Source organism: Apodemus sylvaticus, chromosome 15 (assembly GCF_947179515.1).
Source record: "Apodemus sylvaticus chromosome 15, mApoSyl1.1, whole genome shotgun sequence".
Lineage (NCBI taxonomy): Eukaryota > Metazoa > Chordata > Mammalia > Rodentia > Muridae > Apodemus > Apodemus sylvaticus.
Window position 1 is genome coordinate 71,700,579 of NC_067486.1, and position 27,732 is coordinate 71,728,310.

The 27,732-nt window shown below is 47.1% G+C and overlaps 1 protein-coding gene across 1 annotated transcript in view; it reads left to right on the forward strand.

Annotated features, from left to right (window-relative positions):
• Positions 1 to 22,366, forward strand: part of Mb21d2 (Mab-21 domain containing 2) — a 98,645-nt gene extending 76,279 nt beyond the window's left edge. Inside the window, exon 2 of the mRNA XM_052158016.1 lies at positions 19,543 to 22,366. Coding sequence (XP_052013976.1) covers positions 19,543 to 20,807 — 1,265 coding nt within the window. The 3' untranslated portion in view covers positions 20,808 to 22,366. The remainder of the gene's footprint in view (positions 1 to 19,542) is intronic.
• Positions 22,367 to 27,732: the final 5,366 nt, after the last annotated feature.

Consider the following 27,732-nt stretch of genomic DNA (forward strand, 5'->3'; position numbering starts at 1 on the left):
TATGTTGCCCAGGCTAGCCTTGATTTTGGCTCAGTGATCTCCGTGTTTCATCTTTGTAAATAGTTGTGATTCTAGGACTGGGCTACCATGCCTACTTCATGGTTTGAAAGTAAGCCAGATTCATTTCAGCTTAAACCTGTTCTAAATAGGATTTCAAAGTAATCTTGACTCTATTTTAAATGTGTTTTGTTCAATCCATTTGGAAAGTTGAGGGCATTCAGTTTTGAAATTCAGATATGAAATTTGACTTTAATTTTGAACGCGTACTTATAATGTGTCGGATAGGACTACGTCTGCCTTCTGTCACATTATTCCTCTCACACCCGCTGGGCAGAGACGTCAGCTGGATATTGTCATGATCGGCAGACGGCCATGGGAAGACATAGGATTTTGACGTGCGCGGTCTGTCGGCTCAGCACTTTATCAGTTCACTCCGTGTATAGCAGCCCTGACTGAGGACATAAGAAGACTGTGACCCACTCCTGGCTCAGGCACTGTCTTACTTAGGGTTTTATTGCTGTAAAGAGATGCAGTGACCAAGGCAACTTTTATTTATTTATTTATTTATGTATTTATTTTATTGAGTATCTTCTTCATTTACATTGTCAATGTTAAAACCTTTCCCAATTTCCCCCTCCCAAAAGCCCCCCCTCTCCAAAGATTCCCTATCCTTCCTCCCATCCCTGCCTCCATGTATATGCCCCTCTATCCGACACACTCCTACCTCTCCCCCCCCCATCTGTTTCCCTTTGTTGGGGCCTCTCTTGAGCCTTTACCTGACCAAAGACCACTCCTCCCACTGATGCCCAACAAGGCATTCCTCTGCCACATTTTTGGCTGGAACCACGTGTACCCCTTGGTTGATGGTTCAGTCCCTGGGAGTCTTGGGGTATCTGGGTGTCCGAAGTCATTGGTCTTTCCATGGGGCTGTAAACCCCTTCAGCTCCTCCAGACCACCCTTCAGCTCCTCTGACCCACCCTCCAGATCGTCCATTGGGAACCCCAAGCCCAGTCTAATAGTTGGTTACTACTTTTTCTGCCTCTGTATTTGTAGGGCTCTGGAAGGCCCCCTCTGGAGACAGCCATGGCATGATCCTTTTGGTACACACTTCTTGCGTAGTGTCGGGGTTTAGCGACTGTTTATGGGATGAATCCCCAGGTAGGGCAGTCTCTGAGTGGCCTTTACTTCAGACTCTGCTCCACACATTGCCAAGGCAACTTTTATAAAGGACAACATTTAATTTGGGCTGGCTTACAGTTTCAGAGGTTCAATCTATTGTCATCATGGTAGAAAGCATGACAGCATCCAGGCAGACATGGTGGTGGAGGAGCCAAGAGTTCTACATGTTGATCCAAAGGCAACCTGGAGAGACTCTCTCTCACAGGCAGCCTGCAGGAGGGTCTCTTCTGCACTGGACAGAGCTTAAGCAGTACCTCAAAGCCCACCCCCACCATGATGCATTTCCTCCAGCAAGGCCACACCTCCTAACAGTGCCACTCCCTGGGCCAAGCATATTCAAACCACCACATTCAATTCCCTGCCCCCAGAAGCTTCTTCATACTTCAAAAAAATACGAGTCTTTGGGGATCATATCTCTCTATAGCATAATACAAAATATTCAGTCTAACTTCAAAAGTCCCTATGATCTATCACAGTCTCAACAATGTTTAAAAGTCCAAAGTTCAAAGCCTCTCCCGAGATTGACACAATCTCTGAACTGTAATCCCCTATAAAATCAAAATCAAAAAACCAGATCATATACTTCCAACACGTATGAGCTGTGTGGCCTTCAATCTGCTCCATGGCCTTTAGTGTTCCCATCAGTAGGGCAAAGCCATAGGGCAGGATGCTCTGGGGGCAGATGGTACCGCTGAACTCCTCCCTTCAGAGTTTGCCCTTAGAAAAGCAAAAGCCGTAAGCCGTATGGGGCTCCCCATAGCCACAGGAGAAGCACTGTCTCCACAGGGTAGGCCGAGCATCAGAGGCTTGTACCTCTCCTTTTCTTAGCCTTGGTGGTCTCCATCACTGTGAGATGGCCGTCGACACGCTGGACTTCACTGTGCACAGTCCCCATCTCCCTGCTGTGGCTGTTTAGTCTGGTAGGATAACGTTTACAATCACATCGTACGCCATGTAAAATGGCTGCCTATGGTGCTTAGACTCAGAGCTGCCACTGTTTGGCAAATGACTTAATAATACCATATTACCCTGGTATGGGGGACTGGAAGCTCTGTGAGAGGGAGGGAGAGGAAGGAGGGAGAAACAAAACCAGCCAGGCATCTCCGTGGCGCCCAGGGCTTCCCGCCTGCCTCTCCTGCCCTCTTAGCTGATGTCCGGCCTGGATACCAGTTAATCTCACATTCTGGGTTCTTATTCCACACACCTCTCCCCCAAGGGCGGGCGCTCTCGGCTGCGAGTGTGACTCTCCAGTTGACCGCATTTTCAATTAAGAGACAATTCTCACTTTCTTAATTGTGAACTTGGTAGAACTTAAAGACAAGGGGGGACAAAACCAGAAAATTGAGCTTAGAAACATTCTGTCTGTAGGTGTAACTCTCCTCGCTTGTCAGGGGGCTCCTTGTGAGGATGGCAGTGAGGAACCAGGAGGCGGGAAGAAAGCACAGCCCTGGAACCCTGTGCGAGATGCTTGTGAACCAGCGTTCGCTTTGGAGTTGGACACTTGGGCTCTAACACCAAGTCCCCAGAGTGTGCAGCTCGGGTGACCGTTCAGCTTCCCCCCCCCCAACCATTGTTCTTGTGTAATGGACTTTTAAAGTAGCGAAAGGTCACGGTCCACTTACGAGCCCGGGGTATGTCTGACGTGTGGGACACCAGGCTCAAGCTCTGTCGTGACAAAAATAAATCATTAATGTATTTTAATACGCTGACACACTAGATAAGTTGTAATATGCTCTCATCTGTGCAAAACTGTCATGTGTATTTATCATGGGGGTGGTGACTTTTTAAAGCCATTGAGTCTGTGTCAGTTAAATCATAACTACTTAATGTCACTCGCTGTGTCCCAGGCACAAAGAGCCACATTTTAATATCATCAATCTGGTCATTAGCCAATCTCTTTATAAATCGTCTCTGTGACTCAGGCATTGGTTTCTGGGAGTGGCTACTTGGGCAGCCCCAGCCCCATCTGTGACATCCACGCTTCCTCCTTTCATTCCTTACCCATTTTCCAAACTTTTCCTGGAGTCTCAGCCACCATCCTTCTCTATGCCAAGTGCGTGCAGGGAGCTGGCCACACTTGGCGTTTGGAGCTCCGCCTTCCTCGGCAACTTGCTGCCCTTCTTGACACACACTGTCCTCATTTGGCGTTTCGTGCTTTGGCCCTAGCCATGGAAGTGTGGACTTTGTATTGAGCAGACACGTTCTCTAGCGATGAGCTTTGTCCCTTACTCTTTCACTTTTCGTTTTGAGACAGACTCACACTAAAACGCCCAGGCAGGCCTTGAACTAGCAATCCTTTTGGCCAGCCTTCTGACTTGTGCTAATCAGCCTGACCAAATTACTATTTTTTTTTTAAAGATTTTCAATTATTTTCAATGATGTGTGTACGGCTCTGTGTAGGTATGTGCACCTGTGTGCAGGTGCCCGTGTGGCTCAGAAGAAGGTGTCAGATCCTCTGGAGTTGGGTTTGCAGGTGGTTGTGAGCTGCTAGTGTGGGTGCTGGCAACTCAACTTGGCTCTTTCTAGAAGAACAGTATTTGCTTTGACAGCTAAACTATCTGTACAGCCCCAGAGTTTGTGTGTGTGTTTGCGTGTGTGTGCATGTAGGACCTCCTTTTGAGGAGACCCCCACTCCATTCTCTGGATAGCGTACACCCAAGGAAACGCGAGAGACGGACTTGATGCAAATGCACGAGGCAGTTTATTATCAGAGCTCTGGGCCAACACGTATCTCACACAGGAGACAGAGGAGTCGACCCTGAGGCTCAAAAGTTAGGGGTTAATATAGGAGAAGTCAGGGGGATGTCAGGGGGGTTGTCGCGGTTACACATGATTTGTTGATTTAAACATTGGCGGGGGATTCTGGTGCGCAGGGTGGGTTTTTTTTTTGGCATACGTGCAGATTGGGCTATCAGCAATGTAGGAGGAGTGTGGTTTACTTTTGTTAGCAGGAACGTCACTTTGACATTAGTAAACTGCATCCAAGGGACAGGAGACAGGAGACTCCAGATAGTGTATGACACATAGGAGATTGCCCAGGCATGCCCCTTATCTTTTATGGCCGGTCTGTTTGTGGAATGACTCAACCACAACCTTGCTTCAAGCAGCCCAGGCTCTAAGTCTGCTTGCTGTCTCAACTATGGATTCTGAAAAGTCCCAACTCCCTTCATGCATGCGTGAGCATGTGTGGTTTTTATTAACCACAGCATCTCCCTCTGTTTCTCTTAACACAAGCACATTTTTTATTCATAGACTGTTGGAAGTCAGAGAACATGCCACACCATTTAGTACAGTCAGTTCAAGAAGCAGAGGCCTGTGTAGGGGAGGTGACACCGGTCCTGGCTGGCCAGGGACAGGCCCCAGGTGTCCTGCTTTGGATCCAGGGCTTGTCTGTAGATCGCTGGCTGAAGAGGGGCCTGCATCCCAGCTGCTGTCCGCCCAGGGTGGATGCCAGGCCTTGCCCATGCTCCTCACCTGCCTTGGGATGTCTGGATGTGGGTAGGAGTTCAGCGAAGGGGGAAAGCTGAGTAAAAGAAAGCTTGGAAGTGATCAGAGGGAGGCGGGGAATCGAGCCCCCCCCCCCCAGCTCTGCATAGGGTCAGTCTTTTGATAAGCACTGATGTAGTTTTCTGCTGAAGGCCAGCCTTGGGCAGAGTTGGGAAATAAGCAGCTTGGTATGGTGTAGTGATTTGCAAAGTGATTTCTCTGGAAACAAAACACCCACCCTTCTACCTCCCACCCTCCAAGAAAAGAAAGAAGGAAACCATCTGACTTCAGATGCAAACCTAAGAGGACGCTGTGCTAGATATAAAGCAGCCAGGAGCGGGTGATGTGCTCTGAATCTCTCCTTACACTTCATCTTCCGCATCCACCCTCACTCGGCTGGGCGCCACCGGAGGCCTGGTTCTGGACGCTGTTTGGTGCTGCAGTGTTCTGGATTCAGCACTCTGTAGGTAAACTCCGTAACCACTAAGCTTTTTCTTTTTCCTAAAATCCTTTCTGCTCATGCATTTAAAGATTTACCTATTTTATATATGTGAGTACACTGTAGCTGTCTTGAGACGCACTAGAGGAGGGCATCGGATCCCATTAAAGATGGTTGTGAGCCACCCTGTGGTTACTTGGAATTGAACTCAGGACCTCTGGAAGAGCAGTCAGTGCTCGTAACTGCGGAGCCATCTCTCCAGCCCCACGCCTGAGTTTCTTAAAGCTGGAGTCCAACTTGAGACTTTGGTATTCACTAGGTCAGATGGCCTATAACATGCCTGAGTCATGGGAAGTCCACATACGCTCCTCCCTCCACACCCCGCCGCCTGCCTTCTTCAGGAGCCGCCTCTCACAGGCCTTCTTCAGGAGCCCGGGTGGGGGTGGGAGTGAGTCTCAGGCACTCTTCAGACACACTGAGCTCTCCAGGACAGCCCCAGCCACTCCATGACCCTTCAGCTTAGGTTAGTCTGTTGTCCGCTCTAGAGCCTGTTGTCTGGAAGCTCCAGCTTCGAGCAGAGAGGCTTGAGGCTTCGTCCCCACCTCCAGTTACTCCACACGACACACAGACAAGGAAGCTCCGTTGAGAAGCGCCATGATCACTCGGGGAGGAAAGGTGACCTGCCTTCTGTCCCTGCTGTGTCGCATGTAGGCCAGGCATTGTTATAAAGATAGTTCTGTAAACTTGGATTCCTAAACCAGTGCAATTTGTTAGAAAGATGGGGTCAGGGGCATCATCCCCAAATGGTTAAAACTTACAGCCAGAAAACCAGCACAAGCAATTAGTCATACTAAGAAATAAATATCACTCCAACGTAGGCCTTTACCTTTAGGTAAAGCTTGAAGGTTCAGGAGGCAGACACAGTTAGATCTCTGTAAGTTCAAGGCCAACCTGGTCTAAGCAGTGACTTCCCAGCCCAGTCACAGTTGCATACTATGATCCTGTCTTTAGTACACACACACACACACACACACACACACACACACACACACACACACACACATGCAATTTCCATATCCTAATGGTTGTAGGAAAAAAGATTAAGTTGATATTGGAATTTGGTGACAGACTCAGTTCCTTGAGTGTCACGTGCAGTATGGCTAGGGAGACCATAGCCCTCTCTGGGATGCTGTGTTCTGCTATGCTTCAGTGCATTCTGCTTACTGTTACTACTTAGTTTACAAAATATTAACGTCTTGAGAAAGTTATATATGAAAGAACAGTATTGAACTGTAACTCCCCAGCTTACCAGCCCTATACATGTCAGTTCATGTATCGAGACAGGCTGTTCCTGGAACATAGTGACCTCAACACTGAAGAACACAAGGGGACACGGAAGTCTCCATCCTGCTGAAATTCATGGTTTTGTATAAGTCACACTGCGAATCTTGTAAAAATTGGGAGGTTGGATATCCAAACTAGTGTTTGATTGGGTGGTGGATTTGGGGGCATCCTTTCCGGGACAGAAGCTCATGGTTCCTTAAGGGGCAATCTAAGACCAGGAATGGATGAGATTGGCCTAAACGTGGCCGGTCTTGGCTGCAAAGATGGGGCAGTGCCAGAGGGCTCGGTGCAGGCCGCTGAGATGACTGCGCCTGTCCTCAAGAAGCCCCTTCGGCGGTGATGGGAGAAGAGGCCAATTAGGAGGCGTCACCATCAGCCCTGGTGTGATGTGATGTCTTAGCTAGTTGTGACAGGGACACACAACAATGGACTCTGTAGGGAAGACCCCGCGCCTGGCAGTTAAGAGACAGGATGTCAAACATTTGACAACTGAATCGATGGCGCCCGACTCTGGCGTACCTGCCGAATGGTGACAGATGTGCCGTTTTCAGCAGTAACCACCACTGCTGTGAAGCCAGCTGGGAATACACTTCTGAAGGAGGCAGAAACTGGGCTCACCTGACGCCTGTGACTGACTGGTCTGTGCTGACTGTGGGCAAGAAGGCTGGTGGTCCTCAGACCACTGTTGGGCACTCTCTTGAAGAAGGATGGTAGTGCCTTGTTCTTGGATCTGGGTGGGAAGATGCTCTGTTGCCTGCTTAAGTGCTGGTCTAAGGACCGGGGCATGGTTTTAGGTAGGAAATTAGGTACAGCGTTTTAGTTAAGTAAAGTTAGTGGGCAGAATACAGCTAAGAACTCTCTCCTCTTTAGACTGTCTATTGAAGTAATGGGCATTTTTCTTCTTCCCTTCATTTGTCCTCTCCTTCCTTCCCTCCCGCCCCCCTCCTTCCATTCCTCCTCCTTGTCTTCCTCTTCTTCTGAGATAGGGCTGACTTCCTAGATACAGGGATGACCTTGAACTCCTGGACCTCGTGCCCCCTTCCCCCCAGCGCTGTGTGAGCCGTTGTCCTGATTGTTTCTTCTTACAGGGAATCATCTAATTATTCTTGAGTCTTAATTTATTCCCTTCCTTCTTCGACCCTCATTTGACCTCCTCTCTCGATATTGTTCATCTGTACAGAAAGAGGAGGAAATGGATGGCTAAGCGTGCCCTTGTCATGGCGAACTGCTGCGAGGTGAGGGCTGTGGCCCGAGGGCATTGTTCTTGTTCTGCTCTCTGTCTGCCACAGAGTTGATGCTAAACTCTGTGGCTGTGTCATCCTGGGTGCGAGTATGTGGTGGTCCTTGACTAGCAGCCTCTGCCACCTGGGAAATGACTGGAAATGCAAATTATCCAGGCCCGCCAAAGCAGAGAGTACAGAGGCAGGCCCAGCCGGTCAGCTCTTAACAGGTTCGCCAGCACCAGCACTTGGCCCAAGCCAGACAGGGCTCATGCAGTCCCCTAAGGGAAGGGAATGGACTGAATAGAAAATACTCCAAATAGAAAACAAAACAAAACACCACATGCTCGACCAATGCTAAAAGTCTGTGTGTTCGTTGACCCAGAGCGGTGTGAACAGAATTAGATCGGACAAAGAGAACTATATATTTTTGTTTTTCCAGCACTTTCCAAGTTACAGAAATGTTCCTAGGAGCTTTATATAGATAGCACTCAGTCAAGTCTCACGGAACAATGTGCCATATTATAGCCCACTCCCATTTTTAAAGAAATGACGAAACTGAAGTTTCAGAAAACCCATAGGTCTTAAGGAGAGGGCTCATCCTGCAATGCGCCTTTCATACTCTGGCCCAAGTCCAGATAGATCCCTTGTACCCAGGTAGGAAGCCAGGTGTGGCCACACATCTGTAACTACAGCATGAGAACCGGAGACGGTGGAACCCGGGAGCCCACCAGTCAGCTGATCAGTTAAGTCCAAGGGCAACAGGAGACCCCGTCTCAACATATTTAGGGTGGAGCATGACTGAAGACACCGGATACGCCAGCCTCTGGCCTCCACACACAGTAACAGCCACACATGCAGTCAGATCACTTTTCCAAATGTTGCAGAGCCGATAAATTGTGAATTCATAACGTTCGGGTCACACTATCCCTGTCATCTGTTTGGGCATTTTCCCTCCTCCGTCTCTTTTCGTCCAGATACCGTGTAATTTTATCAGTGATGTGTGACATCCCATTAAGTGGGGGTTACTGCGAACTCTGTGCGGGTATCAGGGATTCGCCAGCGTAAAGCACAGTATCCTGGCCCATTTTCAAAGCATATCAGTAAAATCAGGAATGCATTATACAAAAATTATGTCAAACCTCCAGGCCTTTTGAGGCTGGCTACTCTTTCGCTGGAGACGATGCAGCTGTAAGGAAAAGTTAGGGAGGTGCACCCTCCAGTGGAGAGTACGGAAAACACGCTCTCTCAGAACTGTAGTGCGCTTTGCTGGAGGATGATTCTCCCTTGCTGGTCTTCTTCAAGACTGAAAATTTCAAGACCGAGTTTTTCATCTCAATGTTAGAAGCTGTTACTTTTATAACAAAAGGTGGGTCTGCGTCATCTTGTCACTATCTTGTGTATTGGATTTCTGCATCACAACCAGACCACATCATCAATGGCTTTTCTCAACCCTGTAATCAAGTTCCTGCTTAACTGTAAAATCTGATCTGAGTAAGCTCTTGAAAGGTGTGCAGTGTGGATGTTCAGGCCGATGTTTAATCCCTTGGGTCAAAATTCAGCTCCCCGACTGCCGATTCCTCTGGAAATTGTATACCTGTGTGCGTGTAGGTGATTCAGACCATCTTTGGTTTCAAGGCTATCACCACAGACTATTGCTGTGCTGCCAGTCCACACACTTGATACTCCTTGACCCCTCTACAGGGTGGAGTGTTTGGTCAGTTCTCTCCCTGAGGACTCTCAGCTCGAGCACACCGTCCAGGCATAAGATGGCTCCTCTCTGGTAGGTGAAGGAGATACAGGCGTGAACAGATAGCCATCAGGGAAATCTTAGCAAAACAAACAAACAAACAAAACAAACAAACAAAAAAAACAAGCTTTTTTTTCTTTTAAAGTAAAATGGATGCCTGGGAAGTTAGAGATAAGAATGTGTCCCAGTTGGGACAAATAAAAGATGTTCTGTTTTTCCTGGAATTGAACCACACTTGTATATCCAAGAGTTTCACCAAAACTGTGCCAAAACTCACCAAAATGTAAGTACTCTGCTCTTCAGACTTTAGAATTTCCTGGTGGTAAACCCAGTCTGGATGCAGTTAAAAGTGGATTTAAAATTGGGGGGGAAAATCTCAATGCTGACAGTTTGAGACGCACATCTCCTTGAAGGTTGGTTCAGCCCTTTGAGGTGAGATACAGAGATCCAAAAGTTACACACACACACACACACACACACAGACACACACACACACACACACACACACACACACACACACACACACACACACACACAGTTTAAGAGCTCCGTGTAGAGGAAAAGATCAGAGAGTCTGGAATTCCATTCCCAGCCCTCTGGCTCTGGGCTCTGACTTTCTAATCTGTACCATGGCAGTTGTATTAATAACACTGGGAGTCAGATTTGGCTCCAGTAATCCGACTCATCAATTCTCTGAGTGTTGAACACACTCCTAGCTTTCCCCAGAGTCCAGGATCTGCAGTTTCCAGATGACCGGAGTGTCGAAGGGCCTGCAGGTATGGGCTCCTCTCTCAGGAGGAGTTTGCTCGTCTGGGTCTAGCTGGAACTGTGACCACAACTCTTCATCCGCTGGAAAGCACCGGGCAGAGGGGCTAGCCTCTACCACCACTTCCCCATGTAAGCAGCAGGAGGGTGACCTTACGGCGACCTGCAAGGTGGCCTTTGCTGTCGTGGGGCAGATGTGGATTTGAGACACTGCAGTGCTTTCTTCAGGATACCCACCTGCACCTCTAACCTGCACAAGCACACCTCCATAGAGGGCTTTTCTGGCTGTATTCCGTAGTCTATTTTTCTTTCATGCAAACATCTTTAAGCTCAGCACTAAGTTATGTTTTGTTCCTGATGTTAAGAGTTATTTTCAGGTAGCCAATGATGTCTTGAAAATGATTCTGTTCTTTATTACCGGTAAGAATGCTGGCACCTTTTCCCATGACTGCTTTCCTTGGGAGCTTGGTCTGACCACCCTCTCTCCCGAGTTAGCTTAACGATGTAGGTTTGCTCGTGCTAGACCAAACATAAGTGTGGAACGTTCCATCGATGGGCCGGAGCTCCGCATGAGGCTTCTCTCTTCTCCGGGGTTACAGAGGCAGGGTCACGAATCAGGAAGCATCTAGATGATCTGAGGTAGATGGTAGACGGGTCGAGGGTGATGGTTTTAATGTGTCTCACAGAGGCCTCTCTGTGAAGCCTCTGATTGCCTACAGCTTTTAGGATTTGACGACTTTGGAGCCTTGCTTTACGCAGCAGTGATGGAGCTCGGGCGCCATCTAATGGCAGTTACTGGGAATTTGACCTTAGCTCTTATGGTAACCATCCAGCCTCCTTGCTGGGACTGAGGGTTGCAGATGATGCTTTGTACTGTCTCTGAGTGACAAGATGTGGTACACCCCCACCCCCGCCATAGCTGCTCTATTATCAGGCTTTCGTCTGTCTGATGCCTTTGCTTGGGAATCTGGACTAGATGCAATTTCTTAGGAAAATGACCATATGACACTATCAGATTGACACTGTCATGCTAAGCATTTTACCCACCAGTCTCATCCTCTGTGAGACAGCGTATTCCAGGATATGTGGTCTACCTGCTTATTCAGTCTATATCTGTTCAACTTCCATTGTTAGGTGATACACAGGTTATCGCACACAAAGGAACCAGCAGGTAACTGCATAATTAATAACTAGTGGATGGAAATAGAATGCACATTTGGAGTTAGTTCCATACATTTCGGAGGGACAGGGATGATCCAATCCAAAGCGCGCGCACGCGCGCACACACACACACACACACACACACACACACTGCAAGCCCTGCCCTCCCCTGTTCAGTCCATACTTTAAGAATGGCCTGAAGGCAGACACAAGACCCATATCTAAGGAGAACACAGACTCATGATGGCTCTGGAAAGAGATTCAGAAAGGGCAGAAGTATCTCTGGATTGGCCAGCAGGATTAGATAACCAACAAGGCCGTGACTAATCAGACAAGATGCAGACTGCAAACACACTTGCTGATCTGAGAGCCCAGTGACTTGGGGCAGTTGTGCATAGATCTTGTTTTATAAGGCATTCAGCCCGGGACACATTATACATATAACTGGATATAACAAGCAGGTCATTCTATTGCTGACCTGAATGACTCTTGCCATGGTCAGTTGGGCCTCCCAGCTGGGTAAGTTCATCGCTAAGAACACCAGGCAGCAGCTGAGCCCTCCAGTCAGGGAAGGGAGCAAGGCCGGCCGGGGTCCCTGTAAACTGAGGAGGGCTGGCACTCTGGGAAGCTGTGGGAATGCATCCTGACATCATAGCCGGGCCTTTGCCCGTAGAGTCTGCTTCCTCTCCTCATGGGTACAGGACTACTCCCAGAGCTCCCTGTCTGCATAGGCTCCTGAACTTTCAAGTTGTGGTTGGAGCAGTGGGTGACACTAAAGGTAGGAAACTGTCCTTCTGTGGGTGTTGCCTGTCATAGCTACAGGGAACTGCAGAGCAGACTGGAGACACAGTAGGCCACCAAGAGGGCCCCTCCCCCAAGCCCACATACACCCAATAATGTGTCCTATCTTCACACATACATGTTGGGGAAAAGTGCAATCAATTCTATAATAGAAGACAATTGTTTTGTTGTTGTTGTTTAGAGTGAGACCACTGTCTATGGTACTGCAGGGGCATTATCCATTAGCTGTCTTGAAGTGTCTGTGGGTGATATGACATGATGCTTGGGTTATGCTTTAACGTATTGTAGCATAAAAAATGAGATAGTGACACCTGGCAAGTATGATTCTCGAAGCTTTCTTCACCATTGCAACTATTTGAAAACGTCCACAGTAAACTGACGTTAAGACTAGGTCTTTGACTAGCCAGTTTAAATTTCTTTAGAGGACCTCCTTCCCCTAACCCCAGACTCACGTAGCCTGGATTTAGTCTGCTGACTAGGCCTCTATGGCGGGGTAATAGTGGAACCTCTCTAGGTAAGGGGGCAAGCCTGGTGCTGGTTCTGCAGCCTTTCTGTGAGCTCTTTGCCTAGGCTGTGCGAGATATGATGTTCAGGGTTCCTTGCCCCCTCTCTGTCTTTCTTCACAGGAAGCAGACTGCCCTTTCCTTCACAGCACTCAGAGGAACCTCCTGTTTCTTTCTCCTCAAAGTGCCTGAGGTGGGTTGTGTGCTCTGGTTTGACTGTTAGATACTGTCCGCAGAGGAAGAAGGTAGACTTCAGAGCTGGGGCGGGGTTCCTATGTGTTGAGTGCTTTTGGTACTTGTGTCCCGACCCTCGGGACCTAGTAATTCAGGGAGCTGAGGAAGACCCAAGCCTGAAAGAGAGAATGGGCAGGAAAGAAAAGCGAGGCCAAGCAAACGGGGTGTTCTTTGTCAAAGCCTCTTTAATGAAATGCAAAACACCTGGTTTTGAACCCACCTTAAGAGGAAGTAGGGAGGGGCTGAGGGGAAAGCTAAAGGCACAGAAAGAGGAAAGGTCATCCCGGTCAGAAGTTGACTGTGGCTTCCAGCAACGTTTCTGGAATGCTGGTTCCGCCTAGACAACCCCAGATGTTTGGCCAGGATGAGAACCAGTTGATCAACTTTGTGTGAAGAAGGGGGTGATTCAGCTTTGTAAACCTAAAGGTCAGTGGACTCTCAAGGTGAGAGCTGTTGAGGGTCTGTTTTTCTAGGGTTTGGTCTCTGACATACTTGGATACTTGGCCCAGCTCTTTAACCAGGTAGTAGATGCATCCAAGTTGAGGCTGGGCGCGAGCTCCTATGACCCCTGACTCATTAAAGGCACATTGTTTATTTTCTAGGCATACATAGCTAACTAGTATCATTAAAATATTTTTTTTTTTGGAAACTTGCAAGCTGTCTGTAGAAGTAATCCCCCACCCCTTTTATTTTGAGGTAGAAAAGCAATCTTCTTACTCTAGTATACGGCGGCAGCCTTTCAAAGGCTTGAGCATCTATGAGTGTTTGGATCCCCTGTGAGAGGGTAATATCAAAAGTAGCGTGGAATAGGAGAACGGGAATCAACTTGAGTTTAAATCCCTCTTAAACTCTCCTCTAAAAGCCAGGCACAGTTTCTCCACTGGTGTCTACTTGATTTCCCCAGCTGTAAGAGGGGAATGACCACCTTCCTGAAAGGGTCGAGTGGGCCGATGGGTTGACAGGTGAAGCATTCAGCCTGTGCCTTGGTGCACAGCTGTACCAGTCAGCGCAGTGTCTCTCCCAGCCTGTGTATTTCAGGAGCATGCGCTGTGCATTGACCATCCCTGCCCCCCCCCCCCCCCCCCCCCCCCCCGCTGCTATGGTGTAATGCGCTCCATCTTTAAACCTGAACTGGTAGCTCTGCTGTAAACTAGAAACGGCACCCCAAAGCTCATATGCGAGCAGCACAAGGTCTCCAAGCGCTTGACCCCAGCGGTCCCTGGGTATTTATTTCACTGCCAGTGTTGCCGGGGCTGCGCTGGGCCATCGAAAGGATGTTAGAGTCAGCCTTGGATGGTGTCTGGGTTTAGTAGTGGGCTCTTGTGTTGGGCAGTTCCCTTGGGAGACGTTTACCCAGGTCCCATCACATGCTTGTGATTTTAGTTCTGACTTATGATTGTCCATTCCCTCGAAGAGCCTACTGCTGTCTGTCAGCACTGTTAGAAAACTGTGCCCGGTGGAGATGCATCCCACAACTCCCGACAGTTATTAGAAGGAATCCCTTGGCCTTCTTGAATTGTCCGTTCTCCAGGGCAAGCATCTCCCCATCCCCCTTTTCTTTCTCCTATGGTTTGGCTAGGACCCATTTCACTTCCCTTCATGTTTTTAATTTCAACTTACAATTGTGTGTTCATCACATGTGATTCGTCTGTTTGGGCTGCTTGTCAAATATTCCTGGCCCCCTTCCATGCCCGCATGGGGAAAGGACGTACTTTCTTCTCTGTGATTGGCTGGGACAGTTTGGAGACCCTGAATTGTGAATGAAATGATTTTTAGCCAGATCGCTTACTTCCGTGCCAAAATTCATCGCATCTCCCAAGGAGCTCCCTCTGAATACAGCAGAGAGACTGTGAAGGCTCTGAGTTGGCTTACTTCTTCCACTCTTGTCCTGGGAAGGAGAGCCCTCAGCTTACCTACCCCTGTGGACTGCGAAACTTTGTTCTTCAGGGTCACTGAGATCTTAGGTTTGTTACTCAGCACGATGTCCCCTCCCCTGACTGATGCAGCTGGCATCTCGAAAGAATACGTGATATGTATGCATTGTGCACTCAGGAGGCATCTCTCTTCACCTGGGTATCCCCAGTGTCTGTGGGTATAAAGACTTACATCCTGTGCGTGAATAAACTAAAGTTTTGTTTCCTATTCCTACCCTGGTAAACTTAACGTTCCTGTTTAGTTCAGAGTGATTTAACTAATTTGTATTTACACCCCAAATGAGGAAATAATAGAAACTAGTCCCCGTCTCCCCCTCACCACTACCACCACCACCATGCTGACGGAGGATCTTTGAGGAAGGAGCATTTTTCATTCTCAGGTATGACTGTGAGAGGCCAGTAAGTTTTGAGTTCTGGAAACCACACTTTGTGAGCATCCCCAGAGCTGGGTCCAGCTTTCCTGAGTGGCAAATGTGTTGCTACCTTGTACAAATCTGGATTCCAAGAGTAGACGCTCGCTCACAGTGCAGTTAAGCAACCAGCCGCTCCCTGCAAGGTGTACTTAGCATGTTACCATGGCTACCTTACCGCCTTACAATTGTTATTCTACAGTTTTTGTTCAAGGAAAGCGAGGCACAGAGGGCTTAATTGTGTTCCTTGTATGTGTCTTCAGACGAACCCACATGCTGTCTATGAGAGCTTGGTAGACTTTGACAGGGCGCTGACTTTTAGAACTTGTTCGAAAGGAAAATAATGAAACCCTGAGGCTTTTGGTTTCTCCTTTACCTACTTGACTTTTTGACAACCAGTACACCGTTCTGTCCTGTATGCTGCCAGACCTTCTGTGATCCACGTATAATTAATGAGGTTTTAAAAGTGATTGAAATGCACGATACACTGTCTGAAGCAGTTAGCTTCCAATTCGCAAAGTTTGTTCTAGGTGTGGGAGAATAAAACCCTGACTACAAGGAGCTGGTAGGCTTTGCCTGCGGGTAGTTGCCTGCGTGGGCTGAGCCTCTGCTCATATCAATGCCACATGCTGGTTGGCTAGTACCCTACTTAGAGGGAACGCCTCAGAACCGCCAAGCCACTATCATTGGCAATGAAAGGGCTCTCTTTAGGCTAAAGCCTCTACGGAGCTGTTCCGTCCGTCCACAGAGCACCGCGGATGGCAGAATCCAGCTTGCCCCGTTTGCCAAACTGGGTTTCCAGCAACCTGCTGCCACCCAAGGATGTGTCCCGGGGCCAGCAGAAGCCTTGTTTTCTCCGAAGGAGAGGCTCCTCTTCATTTCACTTCACGAAATGCTTTGTGTGCCCTGAATGTGCCAGAGGCTCTTACTGGATTGCTTTAATTAGATCTCCAAAGCACTCTGTGCAGTGAGTCTAGTTTAGTGGAAAGGGGAACGCAGATGAGGAGAAAGAACTGTGCCTATCATGTGCTTAGGTACTTGGTAGCCACTCAGATGATGGTTTATTTATTTGCTTAAATGGGGAACTGGAATCTCTGGAAGGTCTAACAGCCTCATCGGGCTCATCTAAATTGTAAATGGAAAACCCTGGACACCCTCCCAAGGCCTCTTGTTCTGGTCCCAGAACTCATGTATATTGATCAGGGTCAAAATGGACAAAGATCAAGCAAGTTCTCTGAGGGGACTTCTTTCAGTCCTTCCCACTTTTGTATACGGAGACTAAATAAATAGTCATGACCATTGCCATGCCTTGAATTTTTTTTAAACCAGATTTTCAGTGTCAAGTAAAACTACTCGAAGTTGTCTAAGCAGTTGTGCAAAAATAAAACCCACTTATTGGCTTATAAAATGTTACTCTAATGTGAACAGTACTGGTGACTAGGAGATTGCTACACAGCAAGGAGGCCCAGCACCGTGCAGTCTGTTTATCTGGGTATATTAATGGCGTTTTCCAAGGCTGATGGGGGTCCATTATTTCTTGATAAACGTAGGTGGCTAGATATGATCTGTTACTGGTCCAAGGTCACAATAAAGCTTCCGGCAGCAAAAACACAGAGCCAGCACTTTGGAGAGCCTCGCTGCTTCCTTTCCAAGTCATTTTACATTCAGGTCAAGCCAGGTCCTCTGCACAGAGAGGACAGTATGCATGCGACATGCTGACCTCTGCAGCGTATATGAGAATAGGGCCGTGTTCTTACTATGTCCCCCAAGCTCTGCAGCCCTCAGTGAGTTACTTCTCCTCAGAATCTTAGGTGCTTGTTTTTGTAACCCCCTCTGCCACACCGCACACACAGAGGGAGAGACTCCGGATAGATGATTTTTTTTTTTAAAGTATGAATGAGGGAATGCCAAAACCTACAAATTGGGGCCATTAAGAATTCTGTCGATGGTGCCGTTCTTAGAAAAAGAGAGCCCTGCCCACAGCTAAGGATGCTTCTTGGAATCTTGAATAAGCCTAACAAGGCATTTCTTCCTGCAAAGTAGAAACCATATCTTTACAAGAACGTTTCTATTTTTTTTATCAGCCAAGGACACTCACCCTCAAGGGTGTGTCCGTGTCACGGAGGACTTCCGGCACTGCGATCCCTCTCTGTGCCCGGCACTAAGAATCTCTGCTGGAGGAAGGCTCTGTTAATTGTGGGAGTCACAGAGCTGAGGCTAAAGAAGTGGTTAGCTGAGCCCAAACCAGCTGAGGTTGTTGTATTTGTACACCTCACCAAAGAGAATTCATCGAATGTTGCTCTAATTACAAGACATTAAAACTTAACGATTCTTTTTCCAGTGTTTGTGTGTGTTTAAAGGGACCTCTCCATTTACGCTCATCCACCGAGTATTTATTAAATGAGGTCCCTGAAGACGGGACGGTAGCGTCTTATCTGGGATGTTAACCGCCCAGTATTGTGTCTGTAGTGATGGAGTTAATGTGGTTCCACTGCTCGGTTTCAACAGGTGCTGTCTCCGAACTGATTTACTTCCTAACGTAGTGTGTCGAGGCAAAGTTTATTCCCTAGGTCTTAGGGAGATGGGCAACACTCTGTTCTCTTACTTGATCTTCTAAAAAGATCCACGAAGTACTAAGGGCTGAATAGATGGAACTCATACCCTAACCCTGAGACCCCAGTGTTTATAATACTAAGGTCTTTGGCAGTAGAAAGTATGTAGTAAAGAAAATCCAAAGCATAGAATTGGAGTTCTTAACCTGTGGGTCGTGACCCCTTTGGCAAACTTCTTTAAAAATAGTATCCATAATAGTAGCAAAATTACAGTTACAAAGTAGCAACAAAAATAACTTTATGGTTTGGTTGGGGGGCTCACAACAGCGCAGGGTTAAAGGATTGTAGCATTAGGGAAGTTGAGAACTACTAACTAGCTTGGAGGATTATGGGAAGATGGCGTTCCTGGAGTGTTTCTTAGGAGAGAAGACTCAAGGAAGCCATTCTCTGTTTCTGCTGGTGAGCTCGTGGGCTGGTGTGGCCTCTGGTGCTCTGTCCCTGACTTCAGATGTGGCTGGTGGCAAAAGTGAATCCGTTCAGAGACTTACCTGTTGCCACCAACCCTCAGCCCCCTGAGCATTGAACTCCCTGCCAATCTGTGCTGTCTTCCAACCCCTGACAATCAATCCATCTGCTATCGCTTCTTATGTCAGCCCGGTTTGGCTTAAACTGAACCCAGACAACTCTGTGAGGAGGATGTCTCCGGGTGGATGGAGCCGTGAAGACTCCGCTTGTCCGGGGGAGGCTCCGCTTGTCCTCAGCTTTGTAAAACTGCACAGTAGTAGGCTCAAGAAGGCCACCTGAAAATGCAAGCATCACTGGAGGAACACAGCCTTAGCAACCCAAGTTGCCGCCTTCTGAGAGTCTAACAAACTCCACCGAGTTCTGCAGGATTGAGAGAACCAGTGTTCACAATCAGCCTAACTCCTGAACTGCAGGATTGGACCAAACACTTTATCACATTGGCTCCTTGGAAAGTTAATTTTAACTAGGCGTGGAAGGGACACTTAGAAAGAGAAATTTGAGGTGTTTATACCCAAGAGAAGATAACAGTGGGCTGCCCACTTCATTTCCAATTCATTTAATCCCAGCCCAGCACTTTACTCTACGTATCTACAGCAGTACGAGGGACCACCCACTAAATTGCCCAGAGTTAGTTGCCCGTAGCTGCTTTTGTACCTCTGGGCAAGTGCCAGTCAGAAAGGTCAGATGATGTGCTAGAGTTCGGAACACATTGTCCTTTGAAAGTCTCTGCGGTCACGTTGAGGACTTAGGGTTCGGAGAACTGTTCACTGCTGGGAGAAGCTGGGTAAATGGGGAGACTGCCTTGGCAAAACCCAGACCTGACTCTTCATGTGATGACATCAGATGGCTTCAGCACGGGGAATGGGGACAGCAGAGACACAGAAGGGATGAGATTCGGGTAAGATTTGGTAGGACAAGGTCAAGAAGAGTTGGAGCCATATGGAAGCTCTCTGACTAAATGACTGAGTGTGTGGAGAGCCTGTTACCCAAGGGGGGGAGGAGGCCTGGTCTAGGGTGGAAATAGTTTTTATGCTAATGAGCTGTCAGAACCCTTCCACCTGGGAATGGGCAGACCCTGGCGCTGGTAAGAAAGAATGGAGTCGTTGTTAGCTGGGTCTGCGCAGCACCTGAGATCTGATTTTGTACTGGTGTGTTTTATTCTTAGAGGTCAGAACTTTCCTTAGTAACACACATGGCCCTGTGCTCCCTGTAACGGTGTTTTCTCTTTTTGTTCCTAGGAATGGTGCAAAAGCTAGATCAAAAACTCCCCGTGGCCAACGAGTATCTGTTGCTCTCGGGAGGTGTCCGGGAAGGCGTGGTGGACCTGGACCTGGATGAGTTAAACGTCTATGCCCGGGGCACCGACTACGACATGGACTTCACTCTTCTGGTGCCGGCCCTTAAGCTGCATGACCGTAACCAGCCTGTGACACTCGACATGCGTCACTCAGCCTTGTGCCACTCCTGGCTGAGCCTCCGGCTCTTCGACGAGGGGACAATCAGTAAATGGAAAGGTTGCTGCACAATTGCCGATCACATCAACGGGGCCACCAACTACTTCTTCTCCCCCACCAAAGTGGCCGACTGGTTCTATGACTCCATCAGCATCGTCCTCTCAGAGATACAGAAGAAACCCCAGAGAGGGATGCCCAAGGTGGAAAAGGTAGAAAAGAACGGGACCATCATCTCTATCATCCTGGGCGTGGGCAGCAGCCGCATGTTGTACGACATTGTCCCCGTGGTGTCCTTCAAAGGCTGGCCCGCGGTGGCCCAGAGCTGGCTTATGGAGAACCACTTTTGGGATGGGAAGATCACTGAGGAAGAGGTCATCAGTGGCTTCTACTTGGTGCCAGCTTGCTCCTACAAGGGCAAGAAGGACAATGAGTGGCGACTGTCCTTCGCCAGGAGCGAGGTTCAGCTGAAGAAGTGCATCTCGGGCAGCCTCATGCAAGCCTACCAAGCCTGCAAAGCCATCATCATCAAACTCCTGTCAAGGCCCAAGGCGATCAGCCCCTATCACCTCCGGAGCATGATGCTCTGGGCCTGTGACCGACTCCCCGCCAGCTACCTGGCTCAAGAAGACTATGCGGCCCACTTTTTGCTGGGTCTCATTGACGACCTGCAGCACTGTCTGGTCAACAAGATGTGCCCTAATTATTTCATCCCTCAGTGCAACATGCTGGAGCACTTGTCGGAGGAGACAGTCATGCTCCACGCCCGGAAGCTGTCCTCAGTCCGCTCGGATCCCGCGGAACACCTGCGCACCGCCATCGAGCACGTGAAGGCGGCCAATCGGCTGACGCTGAAGCTACAGCGTCGGGGCAGCACCACCAGCATCCCCTCCCCGCAGTCGGATGGAGGGGACCCCAATCAGCCCGATGACCGTCTGGCCAAAAAACTGCAGCAGCTAGTAACTGAGAATCCAGGGAAGTCCATCTCAGTCTTTATTAACCCCGATGACGTCACGAGGCCCCATTTCAGAATCGATGATAAATTTTTCTGAGTGTTTTGTTGACTTTCTTTCCCCTCCTCCCTTCTTGGTTCTAAAACTTACGTACTGTGTAGTGTGATTTGTGACTGTCGCTCTGTTTTTACATATCCAGCTTACATTGGATTTGGTAAGAACACACAGGTTCTGCAGGATGGTGTGGGCTCTGAAACAGTATTATTACTATTTCATATTCTGCCTGATTTGGCTGTTTGTTTTCTAGGTATTGTGGAGTTTTATTTTTCTTGGTGTTCATTTTTTAAGGAGAACTTGAGCCATAGAAGACACTGCCCATGAATCCTTTTGCCTGCTTTCTGCCCCCGCACCCAGCGTAGATTTGTTGGTGGGTCTGGGGGAACACATCTCATCCTGACATATTTGAACACACTCTCTTCGGCTTTTGTTTTGTCTTTGACCTTGTTCTTCTCCCGAGGGTTCACTGAGAGTCCTCAGAACCTGTGGGCCCTGTGCATACTGGCTGCCTTTATTTCTTTGCACCAGCAGTCAGAACAGTTTCCCCTTGGAAACTTCAAGAGAGAGAGAGAGCGAGAGAGAGTGACGTTCATCATGTTTCTGAGCAACCTCATTGAATGTAATTGTCCTCGAATCAGCAAACATTGGATGGTTTGGAGGGAGGGTTTGATAGCTTTCCAAACAGAATTAAGGTTTCCAAATGTTAGTTTTAGTGTTTGTAATTATTTGAAGCCTTATTTAAATCCTATTAAGGAGTACACCATTCTAATTGTTATTTGCACTAATGAAGTCTCTGCCATTGTCATAGCTGCGATGTGTGTCTCAGCATCCATTAATACCCCTCTAGAAAATGCCGCCGTCACCTCTCATTTAGTCCAGTTCTCCCGGTCAGTAGGATGGGTCTCTCTCTACATTTTGTCTAGTTCTCCTTTAACTGTGGGTCCATTTTACCCTCTTTGATAGCTCTGGTTTCTGCCTTATTGAGGGGAATTCTTAAAGCTTTGTACCTATTCACCGATCATCCGAAGCTGGGGAGAGAGTGCTTGATAAAGTGGGTATCTTTGTATTTATTTCTTTGGGATGGTTCTAGAGATCTTTTCTTCCCCTTTCCTTTTATAAAGTCTCTTTACTTCTCCTGAGATCTCGAGGGAAGCTGACAGGCAGAATTATCCCCAGATTGAAGGTAACCGTGCCTGTTAAAAGCAGGTTTCACTGCAGAGCAGGAACCAGGAATTATCTAAGTAGCTCTGTTGGAATAAGGGAGTCCTGTTATCTGACAGAAACTGTTTGCCAGATTTAGGTGCTTCAGGGCGTGCTGGCCCCTCTTTTGGTGTGAACTCAAGGCAAACCGTGGTGCTTGGGTCGCGGACGGGCCTGCTGACCTAGGCGACACCAACGATGTCTGCTAGTAGAAGAGTCAAGCAAACAATGGCTGTTTTTGGTCTTGAATGTCCAGACTCAATAGGTTGAATTTCGGCCAATTGGAATCAGGCTCTTGGAGTTTTGCATGGGAATTAATGTAATGCTTATAAATCACTCAACAATCTCAAGTCAAACACAAAAAATAAATAAATAAAACAGAAACATACTGGCCTTGGAAATTCTGTTGTCGTTCTTACTTTGTAATCTCAGAGCTCCTTTGCCTCTTCTTTCCTTCCGTATTTTCACTATATAGTCACATGATTTTAGCCTGGAACTCTAGATTTCCCTGCCTGTGCTGAGTGCTGGGCTATGGAGTATGTACCTGTGGTATGCGTTTTAGGGACTAACTGTGGCTCTGAGTCACCTGTTCCCTCCCTCAGGGTGTCTTGGCGCTGCTGCATACTGGTCTGGAAGAATGAAGCCAAGTCTAGAATGGATGGGGTCTGCAGGATCCCAGTCTGGCTGAAAGTGAGTACTGGGGGGGTGGGGTTTGGGGAAGTTCTCCCATGACTTTAGTGTTTACAGCTCTCTTAGACTGCTCTTCAGTGAAATAGCTGGTGACCATACACACGCACTTTCTTTGGGGTGGACAAAGGCTGTATATGAACCTTGGTGAGCGGGAAGGAGTTCCCAGAGTGAATGTAAGTCATTGGCTAGAGTTTGAAGTACTGGTGTGTGTCGGGGTGAACTTGTAGGTTTGCCAAGGACTATGCGACATTTCTCTGGTAGATTTGGGGGGTCAGGCTCCCTAGATCAGGCAGAGAAGAGGAAACCCCATGAAGAAAACAGAGTCTCCATTCTGTGCTGAGCTCAGAGGAGTCATCTGGATATGGTAGACTACAGCCTTGGTAGCACGTATCACCACACCTAGCTAGCTTTGAGATTGGTTTCTTGGCAATGCAGAAGTGGTCAGTAAGTCCAGACACTACCTTTAGTTTAGCAGTCGACAGAGTGAGCAGCGGGTGTCCATTTCTCCTGTTTGCCTATTGGTGTGTACTTATCTTCCGCTCGAGTGTGACTTTATTAAACAGCTGCTTCCCAGATCCAGATGTTCCTCCTGCTCGGAAAGGTCATGGATACAAAGTCACACTTCCTTGGTTGCAAATACTAATGGGAGCTGTACAATTCCAGTTCTTCCAACTGGGGACATACCCTGTGCAACGCTGGAACAGGGGCGCATACTCATCCTGGATATGGGCTTGGCTTGTATTGGTACTGATGACCATTGCCGAGGCATGGCAGCTGTCATCAGATGGCACTGTGGGAGATGGAAATTTAAGCTCCTGTGCTCAGAACCCAGCGCTCAAGGGTCTCCTCTTACTGGATTTCCTCATCACCAGTATTTTAACTAATTTTGAGTTCAGCTTGGTTGATCGCCATATCTAATCAAGCACGCCACACTCCGCTTGTTTTGGTTGGTGTGCGTCTCTTTCCTTGTGATGTATGAATGATTCACACCTTTGTATACTTGTATTTAGAGCTGGGCTGGGCTGATTCTGTTGGTTCCTATCATAGTCTATGTAGCTACTCCGGCCACTTTGGTCTGTACGTTAAAACAAAATCAGGTATTCCCGTTGATGTGGGCAATTATATTCTAAAAACCATTACTCTGAGGTCAGGTTAATGGCCAGAATATACCAGAGCTAACATCTCTAGTGCAGTTAGCCACACTGTACTTTAAATGCTTTACTTTCAGATAAAAGTGCCTTAAGGCTGGAGCCATAATTTCAAAATTACATGTGTCTGACTAAAAAAAAAAAAAAAAATCCAAAAGTTAAAACTCTTTATTGGGCTTGGGTCTCATTAATATCAAGAGTAGATTTTCCTCTGCCCTCTGTCTCTCTCTCTTCTGAAATGGATGATCTACAGATGCAGGTAAAAGTTGGTTTCCAAGTTAATGGGGCCACAGGAGTCGAAACACTTTAAAAGTGAAAATATTCCTGAAGTTACTTTGCAGGTCACTAAATAGACAGTAGTGAAACTACATGGCTAATTGTGCTTTGCCTGAGGACCAAGGAGTAAACCTTCTGCTCACTTCCACATCAGCTGACCTGTGCACATCACCTGTGCACATCCATGGACCCTTCCATGTCACTGATTGGAGATTTCCCCAGATTTGACTTTTGTAACTGCACTTTCTGGTGCAGTTCAGGCTGCTGGTCACAACTTGGTGGTGGTCACTTGGCTCAGACATCTATCCCGCTGAAGGAAATTTCCTTTTTCTTTTTCCTTTCCTTTTTTTTTCTTTGAAATTCAGCTTTACAGAACGATTTATATTTTAAAATTGTGTGTATATGCATGTGTTTGTACATGCGAGTGAAGACTTCTGTGGAGATCAGAGGCATTAGGTCCTCCTGGAGCCCAAGATACCTGGTAGATAGATGTGAGTCACCTGATAGAGCTACTGGGGTCTGCCCTCTGCTCTTTTGGAAGAGCTTCAAGTGCTCTTAACCACTGAACCATTACTTAAAGGCATGAGGGTTTGTTTTTTTTTTAATGTGTGTGGGGAAGCATGTTTGAGGGTGGTATATGTGTGTGTGTGTGTGTCTATGTTTGTGTGGTGTTTGTGTATAGTTGCAAAGAGAGGCCATAGCAGATTTTAGGGAATCCCAAGAAGGCCTCACTGAGAGGCAGAAACATGCCGATAGGGATGTAAGACAGATTTCCTAGGGATAGGGGAGATCAGATGATTAACTCTGGCAGGCAGCTGCTGCAGATGCTCTAAAATTAAGCCATAGGACCAAAGCCGAGCCGAACCTCAGACTTGAGCCAAGCTGTAGAGGAGAGCTCCCCACGGAGGCGTAAAGGTGAAAGAGTTGGCTGGGTCCGATTGGATGACCACAAGTGTGGACAAAAGGCAGCCTGAGCGGGCTTATCAATAGTGGGCACTGAGCAGAGCTGACACTGGGGATAGGTGGGAGATCTGTTAGTCCCTTGAAGCACACATCTAGGGAGGGTTGGTGGACAGGTCAGTTGGGACCTTCACCATCATGGTTTTGAGTGTCCTCTGGGGTCCAGATGAAAGAGTTGGAATCTTTCCCTTGGTCTTGCTTGTTCAATAAATTCCCAAGCCTGGTTTTCCTGATCGTATGTTCTTGTGCCCCTACAATTTTGCCTTTGGTGATAAATTTATAGTTGTACTATTCATTTTAAGAATAAGTTATTAGCCTCATGGGTGGCACTGGGTTCTGTTCGTCTATCCAGTGGGTATAAAGCCACCCTGCCTCTGATATGCACTTAAAATAGGGCCAAAAGCTGTTTGTCAAATGGAGTTGACTAGGGCAAGGCACAGCCTGAAGAACCACTGCTTTACACAATATGGCTGCATAGCCTGATGACAAAAGTCACCCAGAAGAAGACCCAGTCTGTCTGGCGTCCTTGCCTCCCATCCGTGTGCACATTATTAGGGAACTAACAAAGAGAGATCTCCCCATATAATAAGTTGGTGGCTGGCTTTGTCTATATGAGAGGCTTTCTCAACACAAAAATAAATCCCAACAACAAACGGCCTGCTGTTTCATGACCCTTAAATTCATAATTCAGCTAAGGCTTGTGCGGCAGCTGAGACAGGAACCTGTTCTCTAGGTCGCTTCCCTCTCTGCCTAGGAGGGATGGATTGTTATTCGGGCTTTAGAGAAGATTCAGTGATCTCATTTTCTTTGCTGTTAACTTCATCGTTTAGTTAAGGGAAAGAGGTTTAAATGGGAGAACATAAAAATAAACCTTAAGATTTTATTTTGCTTTCATGTCTGTAACAGGAGGTTTGAGGAACTGCTTTCTTCCTTACTGGCTTTTACTAGCTAGCTCAAATTGCCTCAGTCTCCAAAGAAATCTCAGTTTTAGATCTATAAACCTGGTTGTTTACAAGCCTGAAGTCTCCATTCTCCCAGTACTTTATTGTTAAGAATCTCATTAAGTTGCAGCAATATGTCTGGCGGGCAGCACAGGTACCTCAGGGACACTTGTAACAACAGTTCTTGATTGATTCTTTGCATTTGCGATTAATTAACACAAAACTTTAAACACAGGAAGTCTCAGTGTTAAGTCAAATTAGGTAACTTGTTCAAACTTATAGTTAGGTATGGAGAAGAGTCAGGGCTTGAAGCCATTTGTCTCAGAAATTTTAAAGTTTTGGGGCTGGGGAGATGGCTCAGGGCTTAAGAGCATGTGCTGCTTCTGGACAGGACCAGAATTCAGTGTCCACTACCCAAACTGGGCAGTTCATGACTGTCTGTAATGCCAGCTCCGGGGTATCCAATGCCTACAAGCCTCAGGTGTCTTAGCCATAACTACCCCTATGCACGCACGCACACACGCACGCACGCACGCACGCACGCACGCACGTATACCCACCACTAAAAACAATCCTCCTAAAAAGAAATTTAAAGCTTCCCATGCCACGATGCCTCTGGGGTTGGAATCTAGTCTTACAATTTAGGATACATTTACATATGTAATTAGTAGGGACCTGCATTCAGATAACAAATCTTGGGCAAATTGTCACGAGTGTTTTCATTAGCAGAACCGATGAATCTCTAGAGAACTTTACTTTATCATTGAAAGATCCAAGATGAGGGGAAATAAACACAGGAAAATTTTGGTGGGTGGAAGTGACCCTGTGGTTGCTGTAGTTCTTCGACTGAGAGAGGAAGAGAAATCAAAAGGTTTCTGCCATAAAACATCACTCCTTTCAAAATGTAAGGGAAGAAGTTTTTTTTTTTCCTTCTTTTGGAAAAGGTGTAAGTGAGGATCTTAGTTACATTTAAGAATTGAGGGAAGTTGGAGGCAGCCAATAACCTGATGGGTGACTTAGCATGTGACTATACTGTCTCGTGTTTTTAAAATTATATATTTATAATTTTAAGACTTAAAAATAGAATGTCTTAACTGTTGGCAAGTATTTATTAAAAACATTGAGAGACTATACCCACTCTAAAAACTTGACCTTGACACTGTATACATCTATATTTTTTTACATTTATTACTATAAAAATTGGAATAAGAATCTCAGTCCAAATTAAAGACCATGGGATATATTTTTCCATAATTTTTTAAAAAGATTTATGTATGTGAGTACACTGTAATTTATTTATTTTATGTATATGAGTACACTGTAGCTGTCTTCAGACACCAGAAGAGGGCATCGGATCGCAGTACAGATGTTTATGAGTCACGTTGTGATTGCTGGGAATTGAACTCAGGACCTCTGGAAGTGCAGTCAGTGATCTTAACCACTGAGCCATCTCTCCAACCTGGAATATGGTTTTAACGACAGCCTAAGTGTCTGATCCATGCAATAGTTGACCTACCTTAAGGTGACCATTGCCGTCTTGAAAAACAGACTTTTTTTTGCTTCTGGACCTTCATACTCCACACAGCCTCTTCTTGGAAGACTTAAGCAAATATCTGTTACCTTAGGGAATCCTTGCTTAAGGGACACATTTCACTATGTAAAATAAAATCGAATGCATCAGATCCTTCTTGTGTGATGGGCAGATACTTTCAAAATATTTATTATATTTCCCAGATCAGTGTCCTGACAATG